The 24072-nt window shown below is 41.3% G+C and overlaps 1 protein-coding gene across 5 annotated transcripts in view; it reads right to left on the bottom strand.

Moving 5' to 3' along the window:
- ctnnd2b (catenin (cadherin-associated protein), delta 2b) overlaps window positions 1-24072 on the bottom strand; it is a 178199-nt gene that overhangs the window by 121529 nt on the left and 32598 nt on the right. For all 5 annotated transcript variants that reach the window (XM_062993956.1, XM_062993958.1, XM_062993960.1 and 2 more), the window contains exon 2: window positions 11923-12056. In XM_062993956.1, coding sequence (XP_062850026.1) covers window positions 11923-12051 — 129 coding nt within the window. In that variant the 5' untranslated portion in view covers window positions 12052-12056. The remainder of the gene's footprint in view (window positions 1-11922; window positions 12057-24072) is intronic.

Genomic DNA, 24072 nt, shown 5'->3' with positions numbered 1-24072 from the left:
GGTAACATTTCTTGAAGTCCATGCTAGGCCTAATTTTGCATGTGCTTTATTTACACAGAGTATGTTGGCTTGACTGGCTAGATCTGTCTTCTATTGAAAGTGTCTGGTGTATAATTAAAAGAAAAATCTGACCACAAAAAAATCAGACCACATACTGTTAAGCAGTTTTTTCAGATGTACTATTAATGTATTTATAAGGATAATAATATTGAAGAGTGCACATTTGACACATATTGTGTAGATTGTGTTCCTCTATTTAGATTTTCTAATGTATTTTGAAATATACTTGCTTCTGGATCATCTTACTCGGTAGCGGGGGACTTTAACCACGTAAAACTGACGGACACATTGCCGAGGTTTTTCCAGCATGTGAACATTCCAACACGGGGAAATAACACACTCGACCGTGTTTACACCAACATAAGAGATGCATACAGAGCCGTCCCCCGCCCCCACCTCGGGCTCTCTGACCACATCTCCATCCTGATGGTCCCTGCATACCACCCCCCGCTGCGACGCTCCAAACCCACACAGAAGACCATCACTGTGTGGCCCAGCGACGGCGACGCGGTGCTGCAGGACTGCTTTGGCTGCACAGACTGGCAGATCTTCAGGGAGGCTGCTGAGTGTGAGGGGGAGCTGGATCTGGAGGACTACACATCTTCTGTTCTGGGGTACATCAGCAAGTGTGTGGAGGATGTCACCACCACCAAGACTGTGACTTGCTACCCGAACCAGAAACCCTGGCTGAATGCAGAGGTGCGTGCTCTGCTGAAAGCCAGGGATGCTGCCTTCAGGTCTGGTGACTCACAAGAGCTCAGGAGGGCTAGAAGAGAGCTGACTGCAGGGGTAAAAAGAGCAAAAGCTGCATATGCTCAGAAAATCCAGGGATACTTCTCCTCCCAGGATCCACGGAGCATGTGGAAGGGCATTAAGTGCATCACAGACTACAAATCCAGTGATGCACAATGCCCCAAAGACCCGTCCCTGCCCAAAGCCCTCAACAAATTCTACGCCCGCTTTGAGGACCCTGACACCCCCCCCCCCAGCACCAGACTCACCCCCCCACCTGGAGAAAAGCCCCTCAGCGTTACACCAGCAGAAGTGAGGAAGACTCTTAAAAAGATCAACCCACGGAAAGCTGCTGGCCCGGACAACATTCCCGGGCGGGTGCTAAAGGAATGTGCGGATCAGCTCTGCGAGGTCCTGGCGGACATTTACAACGTCTCCCTCATCCAAGCAGCTGTTCCCACCTGCCTGAAGACCGCCACCATCATCCCGGTCCCCAAGAGTTCCACAGTGACTGGTCTGAATGACTACCGGCCAATAGCCCTCACGCCGATAGTTACTAAGTGCTTTGAAAGACTGGTTATGACCCACATCAAAGCCACCATCGACATCACTGTGGACCCACACCAGTACGCATACAGACAGAACCGCTCCACAGAAGATGCCATTTCTTCTGTGGTCCACACCGCACTCACCCACCTGGAGCAGAAGGATTCTTATGTCCGTTTGCTCTTTGTGGACTTTACATCTGCTTTCAACACCATGATTCCCCAGACCCTAACAAACAAACTCTTCTCACTTGGACTGAGCATTTCCCTTTGCAACTGGGTCTTGGACTTCCTGACCAACAGGCCGCAGTCGGTGAAGATCCATGACATCTCCTCCTCCACCACTATCCTCAGCACTGGCTCCCCTCAGGGCTGCGTGTTGAGCCCCCTCCTGTTCACACTGCTCACATATGACTGCTCACCTCTCCATCCGGGCTGTCATATTGTGAAGTTTGCGGACGACACAGCAGTGGTTGGAAACATCACAAACAATGATGAGTCCAACTACAGACAGGAGGTGGAACACCTGGAGGACTGGTGCAGAAAGAACAACCTCTGCATCAACACGAAGAAGACGAAGGAGATGATCGTGGACTTCAGAAGGAGCAGACACGCCCACCTCCCCCTGCACGTCGGAGGATCTGAGGTGGAAGTGGTCTCCAGCTACAGGTACTTAGGTGTGCACCTGAGTAACAACCTCACCTGGAGCAACAACACTTCCTGTCTGGTCAAGAAGGCACATCAGCGGCTCTACTTCCTCAGGCGGCTGAGGCGAGCCGGACTCGGGAGCTCAGTCCTCACCTCCTTCTACAGATGTGTGGTGGAGAGCGTCCTGTGCTCCAGCATCAACGTGTGGCATGGAAGCTGCTCGGCTGCAGACAGGAAAGCTCTGCAGAGAGTGGTGAAGGCGGCACAGAGGACGGTCGGAGTCAGCCTCCCCACCACCACCGACATCTACACCTCCAGATGCAGGAAAAGGGCCACCTGCATCATGAAGGACCCCACTCACCCAGCACACTCACTTTTTGTCCTGCTCCCCTCAGGCAGGAGGCTGTGGAGCATTAAGTGTAGAACAACAAGACTGAGAAACAGCTTCATTCCCGAAGCTGTAAGACTCTCAAACTCCACCTCGCCAAACACTCTGCACTGACACTTTCAGAGTACACTTGGACACCTTACATTTACGCACAATAAGACACTGTCTTTGCACCTTGCACTTGGTCATTTTATTATGCTGCTACTCAGTTCTACTACCCATGCTTATAAGTTAAATGCACTCTTATTGTTCATGTTGCTGCTACATTTCTACATTTCTACATTTTTACATTTCTACATTTCTACATTTTTACATTTTTACATTGCTACATTTACTTCTACTTTTTATATTTGTAAATATTTTTCATACTATGATTATTCTTTTGTATTGTATATATTAGATATTTTATTGGGTGTAACTGGGACCTTGGGTCATAATTTCGTTCCACCTCATGTACCACATGTGATGTGAATGACAATAAACCCTCCTTGATTCCTTGATTGATTACTCAACTGAATTTGATGCAAGCATAAAATATGATTACAAAAGCTATAGTCACTTCTTCCATCAATTCACCTCTGACAAAAAGCCGTTTGTTTAGATCACTGTTCATATCAGACAGAAATTTAATAAACTGACTTTCAGTCTCTCACCATAAGCACGCTAATGGCAGTCTAGAATTCTGAACACATTAGGAACGACTGTGATTTAGCATGAGCGGTGCTGCCCTTTTAATAGATGGCTGCAGTTTGCATCTTCACTCTCTCACAAAAGAGGCTGCTAATGGTTAGGGGCATTGACACTCTCTCATTGTAGCCTACAATACAACTAATGGAATACTCAGCCTGAGTCTGTGTGTGTCAGTCTTTTTAAACACTCAGCTTAATTTTTCTAACCTGACTGGCTTACAGCTCAACAAGAGCATTTAAATGCCACCAACATATTTTCAGGTATGTCATCTAACAGATGAATACAACACACAATATACTCTGCAAATACGTCTGTATACATTGCAAGGTCAATACAAACACAATAATAATGTAATTATTAGCACTGCAGACTAACGTGTAGTGTTACTTTTCCAGGGTCATTCTTTCCATTGCTAAGTGATGTGTACTGTAGCTAAGCACCAATGCTGCATTTATTTACCAGAGAACAAAGAACGGGGAACTTGTGTAGAAAAGTGTTACTAGAACTAGTGTAGAGCATTAGGACAAACATTGGCTTGGGGTCCCTGAGTAGTGATATACTTGTCTTTCCGACATCCCTTTAGTGAAGTGAGAGCAATGTTGGAGAGCTTTTTTAAACCATTACATTTACGACCTGTGAGCTGTATCCCAAACAGGCTATTTAATGTAGTGTATATGCTTAGTGCACAACATATTGCTCGTATAGAACCTATGCGGTGCACTATGGAATGCAGTAGCAATGCGTGACCCTTAAACCTTGGCCCCCTGATCCTGAGCTTTCCTAAAGTACTGCAAACGTTAAGAAACAAAAATTAAGATGATAGTTCGGCCTTAGAAATGCAACTAGCAAACAGCACAGAGAGGGTTAACACCTAAACAGAAATGCTCATTTCTTAACAACAAAGCCCATCCATTCAGAGGAAAAATATGACCAGTCAAATTTACATTTATTTAAAATTTGTCTCTTTATAGTAAGGCGTGCATAATTATAGTAAGGCGTGCCTCACAGCAAGAAGGTCCTGGGTTCGATCCACAGGCGGGGCGTTTCGGGTCCTTTCTGTGTGGAGTTTGCATGTTCTCCCCATGTCTGTGTGGGTTTCCTCTGGGAGCTCCGGTTTCCTCCCACAGTCCAAAAACATGCAGTCAGGTTAATTGGAGACACTGAATTGCCCTGTAAGTGAATGGGGGTGTGTATGTGTATGTGTGTCTGCCCTGCAATGGATTGGCGTCCCGTCCAGGGTGTTACTGCGTGCCTTGCACCCATTTAAAAGCTGGGATAGGCTCCAGCACCCAAGTATTAAGATACTTTGAGTCTTGTGTTTAAACTTGGATAAAGCAATATGAAAGACACCAACAGTATGCAGCATTTAACATTCTAATTGACATATTTAATATGCTGATGTCCTGTTTTCATGTTATAACAGATCTCTGGGAACTCCTTTTGCTTTCACTGGGACTGTTAACTGATGGGAAATGGGCACATGCACTTAACCAGGGTACAGATGGTCCTGGTTTCGGATTAATAAGACTTCTGCACTGTATCCCACCTCTGGAAAAGCACTACAAGATGGCAGCTGCTTGTGTAAAATGACACTCGAAGGACCAGGAAAACAAAAAACAAAGACAGCCTGATATGAAAGACAGTCACGTATTTGCAGTGCTCCACATGGGGCTCTTGTCATGTTTTAGAATAGGTTTATCTCTAGTGCATCAACCTGTTTAACAAAGCATCTTTCTACTGTGATGGGGCTTGCTGAGGTGCTTTACCTATAACAGCATGTGGGAATGCAGGAGAGCCTGGCTTTGTGAGATGCGGATAAGATATGGCTTACATGTGCAATCTTGAAACTGCAAACAAAGCACACACACGCAGTAGCTGGATATTTTGCTTTGCTTTACATTATCCATTGTGCTGCATGATACCACCACAAAAACAGAAGTTTCTATATCAGTATCTGCACATTGCAGGATAAAGTCTTGCTTTATATTAAAACATGAAATTACTTATATATTTTATTAGGATTTTATTTAACGTCATGTTTAACACACATTTTGGTTACATTCATGACAGGACAGGTAGTTACTGGTGATTATTACTACTGATTCATCAGTTCAAGTTTAATGTCAAACACAGTCATGGACAATTTTGTTTCTCCAATTCACCTCACTTGCATAATTTGGACTGTGGGAGGAAACTGCAAACTCCACACAGAAAGGACCCAGGCCGCTCCACTTGGGAATCAAACCCAGGACCTTCTTGCTTTGAGGCGACAGTGCTACCCACTGAGCCACCGTGCCGCCCAACATGAAACTAAATCACAATCATAAGCACAGGTAAACTCTAAAAGACTGGTTACCTATTACCAGTATGTAATGGCTAAAAATGTGCTCTGACCATTTGCACTAATATGTGAGATTTCCTGGCTGTAAGAGATATTACCTGAATTTCAGAAACCTTACATATAAAAGGCCATTGCCTGTAAAAAAAGCATCATTTGGAACGGGGAGCACAAACCTGGGTTCATTTTTCATTCAATGTAATCATTTAGTAAATAATTAAAGAACATACACAGTTTATTTTTATCAGAGACATGATGGGTCTAATGCCTGCCAAGATACTCTGGGTGCATGCAGGGCAGGGATACACCGTGACAGGATGCCAATTTCACTAATTCAAGGGGTAATTTAGAGCAATGAATCCACCTACTGACATGTTTATAGGAGGTTTGAGGACAACAGAGAATCTAGAGAGAGCATACCAAACTTTCCACTGACACGTCCTGACATACTGCTGAAATGATTTAAGAGTAGTACAGAATAAAGCCAAGCTAAGCTGTGGAGAGCAGACTGTGAAGTAGAGGTCCTTCTTTATTTATCAGAGAGCTAGAAGGTTTTCTTCTTAGTGCAACAGTGCACCACAAATCATTCCTATTTCTTTTCTCTAAGTCTTGATCAATTAACGTTTCTATAATTTTGTCTTGTCCCTGTTGGTCTCTTTGTAAACAACAGTACAGTAAATGATTGCCCTCTAGTGGTTGATCTAAAATTTATTTAATTTCTTAAAAAACTGTAACACACACTTAAATGTGTTGGACACCCCATATAAAAAAATGAATGGTATTAAAACAGAGTGACCTTTATGTGAAATTTTCAGCTATAACAACAACCACTCTTCTGAGAAAGCTTCTCACTGGACTGTCTGTGGGGATTTGTGTTTATTTAGTCAAAATAGCTTTTACACAGGGCCACATTAATGCTGAAACAGGAAAGGACCGTCCCTAAAACGTTGCTGATGGAAGCATTTAATTTCCTTTATATCATTGATTTATTACACCTTTTAACTGTTGTGGTTAAAACACATGAATTACAAAAATTATACATGGTGTCCCAATACTTTTGTCCATGTAGTAAATATTTTTTTTTTTATTATTTGTAGTAGTATTAGTATAAGAAATAAAAATGTTCATTGCAGTAAAAACATGACGAATTTGATGAATTGATGAAACATTGATGAATTTGTCTATCCAGTTAAAGTTTACATACACTTGTAATGGACATGTATGTAATATTTTTTTTGTTTTACACTTTTATACATTTATGACAGTACAGGTAGTTCCAGGTTACACATGATTCATCAGTTCAAGTTCAATGGCAAACACTGTCACATGCAATGTTGTATCACCTTTACCACGTCCTTGAACTATGGGACAAAACCAACACAGACACACAGAACAAACAAACTCCACACAGAAAAAACACAGACCGTTCCACCTGGGAACTGAACCCATAACCTTATTGCTGTGAGGCGGAGGTGCTACCCACAGAAACATGATGCCACCCACAGGCATGTCGTACGGGCAAGCCGTAGCCTAGTGGTTAAGGTACTGGACTAGTAACCAGAAGGTCGCTGGTTCAAGCCCCAACACTGCCAGGTTGCTGCTGTTGGGCCCTTGAGCAAGGCCCTTAACCCTCAATTGCTCAGACTGTATACTGTAACTGTAATTAATGTAAGTCGCTTTGGATAAAGGCGTCTGCTAAATGCCGTAAATGTAATGGCAGTCAGGGATTTTCATGTTTTCTGCAGCTGTTCTTTTTCTCTAATTGAATTACTGTAACACATACTTCTTTGTTTAAATGCAAATCCACAATAAACATGTCAAAGAACTCAAATTCATTCCTGGACAAAGAAGTAAATGTTCCAATAATGCTGACTGCCTTAATATGCATTATGCATGTCACTGCCAAGTGTATGAAAACGTTTGATTGTAATCCTGTTGGGTGTAACTGAGTAAGAGTAAGAAAGAAACATCTTAGAACGACATCCCTCTTCTGCTGACCTACAGAGAAATAATGTGGCTGACAATTTTAGATTCCCCCTCTAATAAAAGAGCTATTAGGCTGGTCCAGAGCAGTCTATGTCTGTGGCCTATTTTACTATACCCATGCTATTCCCACATTTTTTCCTGCCTTACAGCTAAAAGTGAAAAAGAAGGCTAGACTTAAACAGAGAGTGGAAGCCTTGTCATGATCGCTTTCATCTCTCTATGATTTTACCAGCCTTCTAAATGGCCTTTATCATGAATTCTTTATCATACTGCTTTTTATAAGTATCATAACACAAACACTAGAATCCAGATATATTACCATGAACTCATTATTGATAAATCAATGATTTGACTTAAGAATTACTTTTAAACTTTATTGTTGGTAAACTCTATTAAAATTAAAAGTGCCACCTTTTTGATTGCCTCTTTAATTCCACATTCATCAGACTGAATTATTTAAAATTAAACAAATAAAAATCATTTCATAAAAGTGAATTTGGAAGAAAGAAAAAGTAACCCCCCAGTTATTCAATCAACCAAATAATTAATGTATCATTAATACTCTTTTTAATAACCACACCTTGCAAGTTGGGGTTGCAGTGGGTCCAGCACTAACAGGAACTACACCATGTACAGGATGCCAATCCATCACATAATCACTTACACAATAAATTACTTAACTTAATTACAACTAGGGCAGACAGAAAAAAAACATACACAACTTACAGACAGTGACTGGAAGCCAGAACTGAACTCAGGACCACACTGAGTAAACCAAATTCAATTAGTAGGCAAGTTAAGTTAATTAAATACAACTGGGCTTACAATAAGGTTGGGGTATTCAACACCAGCTCAGACTGAAGAAGTCATTCGGATTGAGTGACGAAACGTATCTCTACAACAAACTTGTGTCCAGATGAACTGATTCAACTTTGTGGATTTGTGTACCTGGATTATTGAGCATGCATCAACAGATTCTGACTCACTTCGGCAAGGATTGCCTCAAACTCGTACGAGAGTACGAGAAAACGGCACGTAAGATGGCTGACTACAGGAACCACCTGCGATTTAACATCAGATGCAGACAGAGCAGGATCACACCTAAGAGCCTGCAACTCAGATCTTCTGTCAAAGGTCACCGAGCTAGCAAGATCATTCAGAAGGCACAGAACCAGCTATTGAATGAACGGGTGAGACAAACTAACTTCACAATCGATGTCTTAAAAACTAGAGAGGAGCAGATTGTACAAAAACTTACATCACGTCTAGATGAGCCCACTCTCCAACAGGTGATTAACTTCACGCAGAAGGCTCATCTAGGACAACATGAAAAGTCAAAAACCAGGCAGCGAAAAAAGTTTGACTTGCTTGCTGCAGGACAGAAACACCAACAGACCATGGATGGCTGAAAGAGGAATGAAGGGCAAACACACGCTGGTGATGTGGACAAGTGGGTGAAGAACTTGTCGGACAGACAACTCACACAAGCGGAGAAAGACATCTTGGCTAAGGGGTTGAATTTCGCTGTTACACCAAAGCAAGTCCCACTAGTGGAACTGATCACAGCCACAGAATCAGCAATCCGCAACAACAACATCTCCGACCTGGAAGCGGAACAGTTGCGGATGAAAGTGTCAGCTTGCCTGAGTAATGCAAAGCCACCGCCATCCAACATCAGCAGAGACGAGAGGTATGCACTTACTACACTTAGTAAGGACAATAACATCATCATACTTCCTGCTGACAAAGGTAGATGTACTGTTCTATTAAACCAGATAGACTATCATAAGAAAGTGATGTTGTTACTTAGTGACACTAACACTTATGAGCTGCTGAAACGAGATCCAGGTAGTAGCTACAAGAAAAAGGTGATAGATTGTCTGAAAGTTTTAGAACAGAACAATGCTATTGACAGGGCTTTGTACTACAAATTATATCCGGGGGAGGCTACACCTAGTCTGAATGGGTTACCTAAGATACACAAACAGGATGTACCTTTACGACCCATTGTTTGTATGATTAACTCTGTGACTTATAACATTTCTAAGTTTCTAGCATCGATTCTCAACCCGTTGGTAGGTAGCACGGAACACCACATTCAGAACACCATGGATTTTGTGGACAAGGTGAAGGGCGTCATTATTGAGACGGAGGAAACAATGGTCTCGTATGATGTTACATCCCTCTTCACGTGCATTCCGGTTGCTGAGGCAGTGGAGGTGGTCCATAGGAAACTACAAGGTGACCCCACCCGGAGCACGAGGACCACCCTTACCACGGTCCAGGTGTGCACACTTCTAGAACTGTGTCTTCAGTCCAACTACTTCTCGTACAGAGGACAGTTCTACAAACAGAAACATGGGTGTGCTATGGGGTCCCCAGTCTCACCTATTGTTGCAAACCTGTACATGGAGGAAGTGGAAAAGAAGGCACTAAGGACCTACTCAGGGACACCACCGAGTCATTGGTTCAGATATGTGGACGACACCTGGGTTAAAATAAAATCAGAGGAAGTACCACATTTCACGGACCACATCAACTCGGTGGACAAACACATCAAGTTCACAAGGGAGGATGCAAGCGACAACGTTTTAGCCTTCTTAGACTGTGAAATTGCTAGTAAAGATGGGGGACGGTTGAAAGTAAATGTTTACCGCAAACCAACGCACATGGACCAGTACTTAAGGTTTGACTCCCATCATCCTTTGGAGCACAAACTAGGAGTCATCAGGACGCTGCACCACCGGGCGAACAGCATCCCCACAGACACTACGGCCAAGGATAGAGAGAAATCTCATGTCAAGAAGGCCCTGGGTGAATGTGGTTATCCCAACTGGACATTCATAAAAGCGGGGAAAATGCCCAAACACAGCTCCAGTGGATCGAAGGGAGGAGAAGAACAACCGCGTTCTAAGCGCAAACCAGTGGTGATTCCGTATGTGGCGGGAGTATCGGAACAATTAAGACGGATATTCTTCAAACACCATGTTTCAGTTGCTTTCAAACCCCAGAACACGCTACGCCAGAAATTAGTTCACCCTAAGGACCGGGTTCCTCGACACAAACAGAGTAACGTAGTGTATGCTGTTAGGTGCCGGGAGGATTGTCGGGAACTGTACATCGGGGAAACTAAACAGCCACTGGCGAAACGGATGGCCCAACATAGAAGATCGACCTCTTCTGGCCAGGACTGCGGTTTACACCCACCTGCAAGCCAGCGGCCACTCATTTAATGATGAAGATGTGCAGATCCTTGACAAGGAGGAACGCTGGTTTGAACGTGGAGTCAAAGAGGTCATCTATGTGAAGAGGGAACGACCATCTCTGAACCGGGGAGGGGGCCTAAGAGTACATCTCTCACCATCATACAACGCCGTAATTGGAGCTTTACCCCAGTGTGAAAGACACACATGGCCATTGTAATTAATGGTCATTGTGAATTTCATATGGACCTGATCACCAGTTCCATTGTTATGCAATGGGCAGTGATCGGTCGTTATGCAAATCAACTGCATATAAGGTTGGGGTATTCAACACCAGCTCAGACTGAAGAAGTCATTCGGATGAACTGATTCAACTTTGTGGATTTGTGTACCTGGATTATTGAGCATGCATCAACAGAAACTGGGCTTGCTTTTAACAAGGCCACTGGAATATATATCAGACTTATCTTTAGCCTTACAGTCAGGTAGTCACCTTCAAGTTTCCACAGATAAATCATTTTGTGTCTTTTAGAAAATGTGGCAAAACATATCAGGGTATTAAAGCCACATGTTTGTGTTTTAGGACTTCACCAAACCACGGTAAGAGCCATTATTTTTATGGTTAAAACTTAAAACCATTTAGAACTTTTCCAGGAATTGAAGTCTGCTGAAATGCCTTCAAAGGCTTAGCAACAACTTTTCCAGTGAATCAAAAAATATTTAAGGAACTGCAGACATCTCAAGCCTCTGCTAAATTCAGTGTTCATTTTACATTTACAGCATTAGCAAGTACATTTAGCTAAAGCAACTTACAATTGTGACTGGATGTAATGCAAGCAATAGAGGGCTAAGGGTCTTGCTCAGAGGCCCAACAGTGGCAACTTGTGAGTGGAGGGTTTTGAACCAGCAGCCTTGTAATTAATAGGCTACTCCCTTGACTGCTGAGCTACCTCTACCCTCTGAATGGGATCTAGGCTAAATGGGAGGAACACAAGAAAAGGAGGGAACAATATATAGTAAGAACATTGATCCAACTATCAAAAACAGCAGTGGTGGTGTGATGGTGTCAGGCCAGTCACGTTCCTTAATAACAAATGTGTAAAACCATGTCTTTTATTGATCTCTCTAAATGCACAGGGACAAAGTCATGCTTAAACAAAAAGTCCCCAGGAAGTGTATTGCTGTGCTGCACCTACTCTACCACTGTTTGACCATGGCAGGTGGTTCATCTGGATTATAATGTATATGTAAGTGGGGATGCCAGTTATTCTCTATTCAGTACAGTTAAACAAAGTAGGTAACCAACTGAAAAAAGACGTGACTCTGACTGACCTGCTCCTTGACAGAGGCTAGGATGGCAGACGTTGTCTCTGTCTCAGATCCATCCCCGTTAGAGGCGTTTAACACTGGGCTCAGCATGCTGGAGTTCTCGCTGTCAGAAAGCTGGTCTGGAACGGGCATTACTCCTACAAAAAATATTCAACAGTAATGATTATGCAAAGTAAAGAACATTTAGAATTGATCCAAAAACAGTAAATAATGTAAGATGTGATATTTAAATACATACTGATCTGCAGCAACCTTAAAAGTCTCCACCAGCTTAGACAGTACATATTCTGTGTGTTGGAATAGGCTATTATGAAGTATTTTTGCAGTTGCTAACAAAATGCTGCTGATGTGAGATGTTGATGCTGATGAGGACACAAATTTGTCAAGCACAATTAGCTGTCAATAGAACATTCCACATGTCAAACATACTGTGGATTTAGAAATTCAAACCCTGTAAGTTTTTTGTAATATTTATTGTGGTTACAAGACCTCAACTCCTTATCAGTCCATGGTCTGATTCTCCTCTTTTTGATGTGCCTTTTTCAATAGGAGACATAGCTGGACTGCAGACAGGCCAGTAAAGCACACATGAAGCCACGTTACTGTAGCATGTGCAGAATAAGGCCTGGCATTGTTATGCTGAAATAACCATGGATAGCAGTATGTGTCTCTCTAAAATCTCAATACACTGACCAGCCATAACATTAAAACCAACTCCTTGTTTCTACACTCACTGTCCATTTTATCAGCTCCACTTACCATATAGAAGCACTTTGTAGTTCTACAATTACTGACTGTAGTACATCTGTTTCTCTACATACTTTTTTTTTTAGCCTGCTTTCATCCTGTTCTTTAATGGTCAGGACCCCCACAGGACCACTACAGAGTAGGTATTATGTAGGTGGTGGATCATTCTCAGCACTGCAGTGACACTGACATGGTGGTGGTGTTAGTGTGTGTTGTGCTGGTATGAATGGATCTGACACAGCAGCGCTGCTGGAGTTTTTAAATACCATGTTCACTCACTGACCACTCCATTAGACACTCCTACCTAGTTGGTTCACCTTGTAGATGTAAAGTCAGAGACAATCGCTCATCTATTGCTGCTGTTTGAGTTGGTCATCTTCGACCTTCATCAGTGGTCACAGGATGCTGCCCACGGGGCGCTGTTGGCTGGATATTTTTAGGTTGGTGGACTATTCCCAATCTAGCAGTGACAGTGAGGTGTTTAAAAACTCCATCAGTGCTGCTGTGTCTTATCCACTCATACCAGCACAACACACACTAACACACCACCACCATGTCAGTGTCACTGCAGTGCTAAGAATGATCCACCACCTAAATAATACCTACTCTGTGGTGGTCTTGGGAGAGTCCTGACCATTGAAGAACAGCATGAAAGGGGGCTAACAAAGCATGCAGAGAAACAGATGAACTACACTCAATAATTGTAGAACTTCAAAGTGATTCTATACAGTAAATGGAGCTGATAAAATGGACAGTAAGTGTAGAAACAGATGCAGACTCAAGTCCCCATGTCTGTTATATGTGTATATATATATATATATATATATAGAGAGAGAGAGAGAGAGAGAGAGATATGCTGGTACACGCTGGTACAAGTATGGTATGGTGAAAGCTTGTACTGCTTTCTAACCATTTTAATTGTATGATCGGAACTGCCTCTAATGAGTACATCAGCCATTTAATGAATTTAAGTTTCCTACACAGGATAACCAAGCCTTAGCATGTATGTAGGACTATACTACCCCCTCAGTATTTATCAAACATACTATAAAAGTTACTGTTGCAGAGGTGATACCCAATCCAGCCCCACCCCGTCATACCTTAAACACAGCCAGTTGTGTCTGTTGAGTGCCCTACTAGGCTGATAGTATTACCCCAAACTGTTTTAATCTTTTTTATCCTATTTTGAGTATATTTTGACTGTCCTATCTATATCTCTATAGATCCTATGTATGTTCTTTCCAAATTTTTCCTCAGCTCTGCCTTCAAGCTTTGTTTTTATCTTTTATGGTTGGTTACACAGCTAGTTAGAATCCGTTTTTGATGTGATTTTTTATAAATATCCTAAATTCATTGGCCATGTGTATGAAGTAATGAAGCCTAAATAAAGTGCTCTGGGATTTCTGAATAAACACTCGCTCAATCTCGTTCCATCTATCTCTCTCTTTTCCTCTTTTGCTCATTTCCTTCTCCTTTCTCTCTCTTCATCATTACTCTCTCTTTCCACATCTTGCTTACCAAATATCAACCCAAGCCTGAACAAACATCTCTGCACTGTACACCTGTAAGGGTACAAGCATAAGTTTCAGAACTGTTAAATCAGGTTTTGTCAGTCTATGAGGAGTGTGGTACAAGATAATACAAGGCTCTTCGTTCCTCCTTGTAGTCTAAAAGCAGCCCATAAGACATTTCTAGGTCAGACTGACACCCTGTCACCAGTCACGTGAAATAGTTTTAAATACGTCCAAGCTTGGCAGCTTAACTAATAGCAGCGCCAGCTGTTGGTATGATGGATTACAAACCTTGGTTCTAATCTTAGTCACGCATCTGATTCAGACTGATGATATCAAATAAACCAACAAGGCCAAATCTTCACAAACTAAATAATGCGATGGTCTTGCAGAGCCATTCTACCATCGGTGTGCTATTTTAGTGCTCAAAGAACCTCTAGACAATCCACAAACTTGTATAATAGCAAACTGTAATGGTTTTTGTCTCTTTCGTCACACTCTACTGCTCAAAAAAGTCAATGGAACACTTAGTCATCACAGTATAACACCAAGACAATTAAACTTCAGGGATATCAATCTGTCCAGTTAGGAAGCATAAGCGATGCAGGACAATTAATTTACTTCACAATCGTGGAATAAGACAAGCTCATATGAAAAACCTATAAAATGAAAGAACCTTTTCTACTATAGGACAACCATTCAAGGGTGCAGTGATCTATAACGCTGGGTTCAAATCACAACTGTGCTATCAACCAACCAGGTGCCTATGAAGACATTATTGGATTTGTCTATGTCCAAAGCCCTGCAATGTCCATAGCTCTGTCCTGTTTAGGGTATTCCTGCCTTGCGCCCAGTGTTTCCCAGTGGAATTGTACCACATGACCCTGACCAGGACAAAGCAGTTGATGAAATAAAAGTAAACAGATCTTTTTTGTAGAATAATTACTACCAAATCTCATTAAATATTGTGGTCTCAAAAACACTCTTCACATCAAATGACTGTGCTATGTACAGTAAATCAGAATTGGGTTTATGCGATGCAGTGGAATAAAGTTGATTTTATGTTATGTTAGATGCGCTGATCCAAACATGGTGGAGTAAATTATTTAGCACCGGAACAGAACAGATTATTTCCGTTATGATAAATAGATAAATCATTCACATCTCAGCCTTGCTGGAGCCGCCCTCAGACCCTCTATAGATCTATAGATGCTGTAAAATGATGCTGCCAGAATACACAAGCAGGTCTCTTCATGAATCACTCAAATGAATCACATTGATTAATTAGACTGCAAACACTTTCACTGATCCTGCCTTTATTATGCATCTTTTACATACAGCCCAGCACCACTATTTATCACTACAGCTACATAACAGTAAAACAATTTGTCAACAGCACTGCAGTGGAGATGCTGTTAATTTACAAACCCCATTTCCAGAATAGTTGAGACGTTTGTAAAACGCAGTGAGGAGAAGAATCTGTGATTAAATTCTACTGAATCTCATCCTGGAATTGATAAAAGTAGAAAGAAAAGATTTCCAATGTTTCACTGATCAACGTCTTTGTATTCTGTAAATAGAAACCCATTTACACATGTATCCTTGTGTTCCATCAGCTTTCCTATTAATAAAAGACTTATAATGATTAGGGAAATGAGAACACTATTTGTTGCAGATTTGCATGTTGAGTCTCCATTCTCACATTTTCTTCAAAATGTGTCGTACATTTTCAATAGAGGAGAGATCTGGACTGCAGGCAGGCCAGTCAAGCACATGCACTTTGTGTCTACAAAGCCACATCGATGTAGCACGTACAGAATGAGGCCTGGCCTTGATGGTAGCATGTGTCTCTCTAAAATCCCAATATACGCCTCTGTGTCAATGGTACCTTTACACACATACAAGTCACCCATGCTGTGGGCACTGACGCACCACCATAACATGACAGATGTTGGCTTTTGCACCTTTTACTGATAACAGTCTGGACTTTTTCAGAAAAGGGGTTTGCACACTACAGCATAAGAACACAAAAAATTCAACCACTTTTGTTTATGCTATTTTGTACTCCCAGTGCTTATTTACACTTCAAATGTACAGACAATTTTTTTGTTGTTTTTAATATTAAGTTTGTGCAATTATAAAGATTTAAAGCTAATTAAGAGGAAAAACCATAAATTTATGGTTAAACTTAAACCCATTCCTTTTGACAAGGGCGCCTTTTTTATAGATGTAAATATATTTAAGTACCTGGCTTGTAACTGCTGATGCTGCTCATCAATGAGACTGTGTCCTTGTTTTTCTTTAAGCTCCTCATACACAAAGTTTGTAACTCGAACACATTTAGCAGCTGCAAGTTTCTTCACAAAGGAAAGGTATTCCAATAACATACTGTAGTCACGCTGGTGCTTCAATAACACTGTGTCCTTGTCTTTTGATGTAAAGGCCTTCATGAAGCTGGCATTTATCTGAAGCAGATGTAATTTGTAGGTACAGTGATACCTTGTAACTCAACGCCCCCTAAACTCAAAATCTTTTAAACTCAACACCCTGCGTCAAGAAATTTGTACCCTTAAACTCAACGTTTCCTTTAAACTCAACGTGTGTGTGACTGCTGCTTTGTTTAGTGCTCAACTTGAGCGGTGCCGTAAAACATCATCATCAAATTTTTCAATTGTATTTTTGTGTTTTTATATTATATTTGTGGTATTTTTAGTGTATACATGTCAAAAACAACCTCATTATTTTACATTAGCTTAAAATATATGCAGTTCCACGGGACCATGGAACGCATTAACAGGTTTTCTATACATCCTTACGGAAAAAATACCTTAAAATCAACGCCTTTTAAACTCAACGCCACTCCCAGAACCAATTAACGTCAAATTTCAAGCTACCACTGTATATTGTATGACTTTTTTTAGTTACTAAAACGAAGTTTTGCCGTTTTACTCTGGTAACGTTAACATAACTATGAACACCCTGGCTGCCACCACTTTAATATAGGGTCCTACATCAAGCATATCCAGTCAGGAGCCATTATCACATCACACGTTTAAATGGGCCCAGGTCATGGTGCCACACCCTTACATATTTCTGCAAGAATATGTCAGCATAAGTTACTAAAACTGTAACAGCTATTCCCTTGACATTTTTCACCACTTGACCTCATTTTCGACAACCAACAGAGGCAAAAAGATCACAGAATGGAGCTTAAAAGGCTGTAATGTAAAAAAGTCAGAGCTTCAGGAGATTCAGGTGTCTATAGATGATATGAGATTACGTTAACACAGAATACAGAGATCTGTCCTTTAACCTTTGAAGATGATTTATCCTTAATCAGCATGCCATTACCCAGATGATTAGCAGAGAGTTCAGAAGATATAACACATCTCCTTGCTGCAAGCCCTGCCAACCCTGCTAACATCACCTAATAAGCATCACACATACAGTAATCAGTATATTCTAATGTGGTCTAAAAGCAAAGCATTAAAAAGGACACATATCAATTTGGTAGCAAAATCATCCCCTTAAACGGAGTGGATTTTGAATGGCAACATTTTGTATTTAGAGCTTTGTTTACTCCAGGTGATGAGGTTAAGGCAGTGCCTATAAGCTGTTCTTACAAGTGTACACAGTAGATTGCAGCAAAGCCCTCTGAGAAGGGATCATTCCCAAATCAACAAACAACTACTCAGTACCCCGGGTGGCACTGTGGCTCAGTGGAGCAGTCCGTGTCCTTTCTGTGTGGAGTTTGCATGTTCTCCCCATATCTGCGTGGGTTTACTTCGGGAGCTCCAGTTTCCTCCCACAGTCCAAAGACATGCAAGTAAGGTAAATTGGAGATACAAATTTGTCCATGACTGTTCGATATAACCTTGTGAACTGAGGAACCTTGTGTAATGAGTAACTATTGTTCCTGTCATGAATGTAACCAAAGTGTAAAACATGACGTTAAAATCCTAATAAACAAACAAACAAACTCAGTACCCCCACAAACATTACCAAAATAAGCTTTAGTTGGTAAAGAACTGCACTAAAAACCAAGCACCAAGAGCTAATTGAACTGGCAGGGCATATAGCTGAAATCAAAGGTTTGACAGACACATTTAGCCGTATTTAAAAAAGAGATGGCTGTTTAAGGTTTACTCTTGCTGACTGGCCATGGTACAGGCACAAGCAGTACAGGAACACAGATGGCATAGCTGGACCTTCTGTATTATGTAATACCACTGTCTGGCTGGTGTAATGAAGCAGCCAGCAACTTCACCTGTCAGCGGAAGAGGATGCTAATCTTCGGCTCTCCTCGGCCCACGGTGAGGTGATGCAAGCAACAGAGGAATTGTAATAGGGATTCATAAATGACTAAATTAGGAAAAAACAGAAAGGGGGTCAAAAAGCAGCAAAAAAGTATCTGAACAGAAACACTGAGCTGTACTGGCTTGTTTTCATTTCTTCTACTAATCATGTTAAAGATAGCTTTCACTTTAATCTTTACTGCTCTAACTGCCCTAATTCACAGCTGTGAAAATCACGTCACAAATGAGCCATTTCCTGTGTAATTTGCAATTTGCTGAAATTCAAAATGTAAGGTTTGTGTTTAGCAATTTAACATTTTTATTATTATTTTATTTGCGTAGCATTCTAGTGCCTTATGTTTACTGGTAAATCTGCACTATGAGGCAGTCTTAGCAATCTAACAGCAATTCAGTAAGCAATCGCTTCGTCAAAATGTCCAAGATGTCTAAAGCAGTTAAAAACACTACTCAGGAAACTTAGTTTGAACAAAACTAAAACTGCCTGTCGATCCCAATCAATTCTGGGAATGGAGAGAGGGCTGTGTAACGATGCACCACAAGACAGTTAAAAATCGGTGCACATGTGCCACAATTCGAATCGGTTATTCATTTAAGATGAATCGATATTCACTTTAAACAGCAGAGGGCACTGGCGCTATTCACCTCGCCTGGTTGATGGCACTTCACAAAGTTGCCAGGTAGGGGATTTTCCAGCCAACTTTATTTATGTGAGGATATTTTCTTTATTTGTATTATTCATTTATTTATATAATGTTGGATTATTTGTAAGCATTATTTGGCATAGTTTGTACCTACCTCAGAAATAAAAGGGCATTCATAATTTGGATAAATAAAAGATAGTATCCAATTGCCCGATTGCGTCATGCTTCCTCTCCACCAATGCCGATCCCTGCTCTGATTGAGGTGAACAAAGCTAACCCATGCCCCCTCCGACACGTGGGCAGCATGCAGTATACATTTTATCACCTGCACTTTGATGAGTGCAGTGCAGCTCAGCGTTGTACGGAGAGACACACCCTAAGAGCACTCTTTTCTCATCTCTGTGCAGGCGCCATCAATCAGCCAGCAGAGGTCGTAATTGCACCAGTCATGGGAGAGAGACCCCATCCGGCTAAGTCCTGCCCAAATCTAAACAACAGGCCAATTGTTGTTCATGTGGCCACTCAGCCTTAGCCGGTAGGCAGAGCTGAGATTCGATACGATGTATTCGAGATCCCAGCTCTGGTTCCAGCGCGTGTTTTTACCGCTGCGCCACCTGAGTGGCATGTCTTTTTTTTTTTAAAGAGAAATAATAAAAGGAAACTTTGTCATAATTTGTCTTCAATTTCATTTTGTTTAAAAAAAAAAATTGGGATAAAATCGTGTCGTGAACCCAGTATCGTGAATCGTATCGCATCGTAGGTAGAGTGTATCGTTACATCCCTACAAAACACGGATTAGTATTTTCGTATCTGAGATGGAACATGAAGCCTAGCACTGATGCTGGATGTTCTAGGTTGACATTCAACCGTTAATGTAGGGTGTGCTCTGTATTGTAGCTTTCATTCATTCTATCATTTGATTTATAAGTGTTATTTAAAGACTGCCTTGGCATTTTTCTTTACAAATCTCCATGAAATCTGTGTTTTTCTTTTTTTGAGAAATGAGGGCTGTGAAAGTTTTCCTGTACATTTAGTAGTGCCCTACATATAGCTGATCCCCGAAATTGCTAACATGTGATACTATGGTTGTTGTGAAAAACACAATCTGCTGCTGTAGCTTTAATGTAACCACTAGAGCCATAATTCTACCTCATTTAATCAGTCACTGTGATCTGCTCCCAAAATTAAACCAGTAATCTGTTATTTCACTTACTCACAGTTATATCCTCTCTGGTTTTCCCCTCAGCTTGGAGATCGATGTTCTGTATCTGTTTGGTTCTAATTTCTGCCATTATCTATTCATTAGTTCCTCTATTTAATGTCCACACCTGTTTGGGTTTTTATTGAATAGTCTGAGCAGTTAAAGTATATCAATGTTTACAAATGGTCTCCATTCATTTGTTGTCCCACATGATTTACCCAGCCTTGTTTTTGGTGTCCCTTTTTGTTGTTGTGATTTATCATGTTAGAAATATAAATCTGTCTGCAAATTCAACCTTGTTTTGGATGTGGGTGCAGTTAGTTTATAGCACATCTTGTCTGTGAGACCGGCAGGTAAAAAGATAAAAGTTAAAATGGGGGAGTCCGCAATGATTATATAGGAGAAATGGAAAATGGAAAATGCCAGAAGGCAACCTGGCTGCTCTCAACTCCCCCAAAGTGTGAGTGAATGAGTGTGTGTTCCCCTGAGAAAAAATTTTGCCCTGTCCAAGATGTACACCATTATATACAGTGTGTATATATATATATATATATATATATATATGTGGCGATTTCTCTAAGACTGCAAGGGAAGCTCAGCTTCCCCTAAAATGTCAAAAATTAAATGGTCAAATATGTACAGTTGTGTTAACATTTCATTGACTACAAATGCGTTAGAACACGTTCATCTTGAAGACGAGTTCGTTCAGAATCAGCTACTTATCACAAATCGACTCAATTTTGTTAACTTAACTCATACATTCCCGGAGCGTCAATGCATTTACCTGCAGACGCTGAGCGTCTCTTTGCTTCTATGGGGCTGCATGGGCTGAGCGTCTCTGGGGGTGAATGGGGCTGTGGGCGGGTCTGGACGCTGAGCTTCTGCAAGATGATTGGAGGATCAGTCGAAAGACTGAATCCCGTTTTGATTGACAGCTGTCGCTGGGAGCTTCAGTACCATCGCGGATTTTGCGAGTGAAGTCGGAAGACAAACTGCAACCCATTTCATGCCATTTTCTTGAAAACTAACAAAGGGGAGAATTTATACATTTATATATAAATAAATTGACAAATTTTATGATGTAAGCCGACAATGAGCTTCCCCTCTTTGAAAGACCAGCAGCCGCCACTGATATATTTATATATATATTTTTATATATATTTAGGGACAGTGGTAGGCTAGTGGGTAGAGCTTTGGGCTATCAACTGAAAGGTTAAGAGTTCGAATCCAAGCTCTGCCATGCCGCCACTGTTGGGCCATTGAACAAGGCCCTTAACCCTCTCTGCTCCAGGGGTGCCGTATGATGGCTCACCCTGTGCTCTGACCCCAGCTTCCAAACAGGTTGGGATATGCAGAGAAAGAATTTCGTTGTACTGTACATGTGTATATGTATAAATAACAAATAAAGGCATTCTATCCTATTCTATATAGTATATAAGGTATATAAGGCCAAGTCAACACCTCAAACTCATTGTTGTGCTCCTCAAACCATTCCTGAACCATTTTTGCTTAGTGGCAGGGCGCATTATACTGCTGAAAGAGGCCACAGCCATCAGGGAATACTATTTCCATGAAAGGGTGTACATGGTCTGCAACAATGCTTAGGTAGGTGGTACGTGTCAAAGTAACATCCACATGGATGGCAGGACCCAAGGTTTCCCAGCAGAACATTGCCCAAAAGCATCACAATGCCTGCGCTGGTTTGCCTTCTTCCCATAGTGCATCCTGGTGCCATGTGTTCCCCAGGTAAGTGACGCACATGCACCCGGCCATCCACGTGATATAAAAGAAAACATGATTCATCAAACCAGGCCACCTTCTTCCATTGCTCCGTGGTCCAGTTCTGATGCTCACATGCCCATTGTTAGCGATTTCGATTGTGGACAGGGGTCAGCATGGGCACCCTTACTTCACCTGTCAGTGCTCATAATGTTATGCCTGGTGTATTTCTATGACCCTGTGATTGATTGTAAGCAACATTTAGTGAGAGAAAACATAGCACATACAGCCGTATTCCAGCATTTAGGACAATCCAAACAAAACAACAAACTACATACTGTTCAGAATGAGTAAACAGTACAGAATTTAACTTTACACCTGGTCTGGTTTGGCATCTATTTTACACTGGTTATTGTGACAACTTGGCCTACTGGGAAATTTAGAAATCAGAACCCCAGCATATAAAGCCACCTGGTGCAATCAGTCCCTAAAACTAGTAGCATCCTCACCACACGCTATGATAAAATGAAACAACACTGTCTGACATCATAAGCAATCTATCTTGTTCTGATGTCAAGAGTATGACAGCTAGTCCATGTAGCCCTGTGTGCGTTTATACAAACTGTTAAGCTTTTTGTCTTCACTAAAATGCCTCATTGGTGACAGCTGTCTTGAGCTTGTGTTTTCATCCCAATTACCTCCCATTAAGGTTGCAGCCATATGTTTTTGACAACAAATTAGTCTCTGCTGGCAGTGTCTGACTCGTCTTTCAGCAAGCCAAGATCCACTTCACCAGATTCTGCAAGAAAACCAGATGTTTTTCTGTTGTTTACATGGACTGTCCAATTTGCATGCTGCATCTTGGTGTAAAGCACACAGCATGGATGGATCTTTTAAAATAAAGCAGATTTGGTGCAGTCCTCCTGACTTATTTAATTTTTTCTATATTCATCATTTACATTTTTATAATAATGTAAAGCAGTCATTTTATTCTTGTTTTTTAATCAACAAAACCAAATTTATTTGGCAACATAAGATGAGAATAAGTCAGGGAGGGGAGATTGAGATCATTTGGGCATGTGCAGAGGGATTTGAGGTATATTAGGAGAAGGGTGCTGAAGTGGATTGACAAACTTGGTAAACTTGGAGTCTTGGCAATTGTCTTAACTACTGGAGCCCTGTTAAAGCTAAACATTACATCACCTAAAACACTTTTTCGATAATGTGAAGTAGACTAAAAGATCTTAACAAGCAATAGATTATGCTCCCATCACAAAATACAAAACATCAAGGAGAAGAAAAAGCAATGATGTTAGAAGGGGTCACGAAACTATTTTGAAGGCTCTGAGACTTTATCAAATCACAGTAAGTCATCATCTTGAAACAGTGATAAATTCCTTCAGTGGCTGACCTACAAAAAAGTCTTCAAAAGTGTATTGATAACTTATCCAGTAAGTTACATCCAGGGAACTGCAGGCCTCACTTACCTCAGATAAGATAGACATTTCCATTAGAGACTGATGGCATCAATACCCACAAATGCAAGTCAATACCTCCTGCTAACTAGCAGGAGCATTATCTTACCTTTGCCCACAAAATACATTGTTGATGCTTATGGATTAAAGAAGACATGAATAAGTCTTCATGGAAGACATGAATCCCTTTACATTTTGAGTAAAGCACAGTATATCACAATAAGAACAAACACTGATCAGCCATCACTCCAGCAGTGCTGCTGTGTCTGATCCACTCATACCAGCACAACACACACTAACACACCACCACCATGTCAGTGTCACTGCAGTGCTGAGAATCATCCACCACACAAATAATACCTACCCTGTAGTGGTCCTGGAAGAGTCCTGATGGACTACAGTCAGTAATTGTAGAACTACAAAGTGCTTCTATATGGTAAGTGGAGCTGATAAAATGGACAGTGAGTGTAGAAACAAGAAGGTGGTTTTAATGTTATGGCTGATTGTTGTAAGAACACTAACAGTCAAAATGGTGATGGCGCT

Source organism: Trichomycterus rosablanca, chromosome 4, assembly GCF_030014385.1.
Source record: "Trichomycterus rosablanca isolate fTriRos1 chromosome 4, fTriRos1.hap1, whole genome shotgun sequence".
In the NCBI taxonomy this organism is placed as follows: Eukaryota; Metazoa; Chordata; class Actinopteri; order Siluriformes; family Trichomycteridae; genus Trichomycterus; species Trichomycterus rosablanca.
The sequence above is the reverse complement of the archived record's forward strand: the minus strand, read 5'-3'. Positions and strand labels throughout refer to the sequence as shown.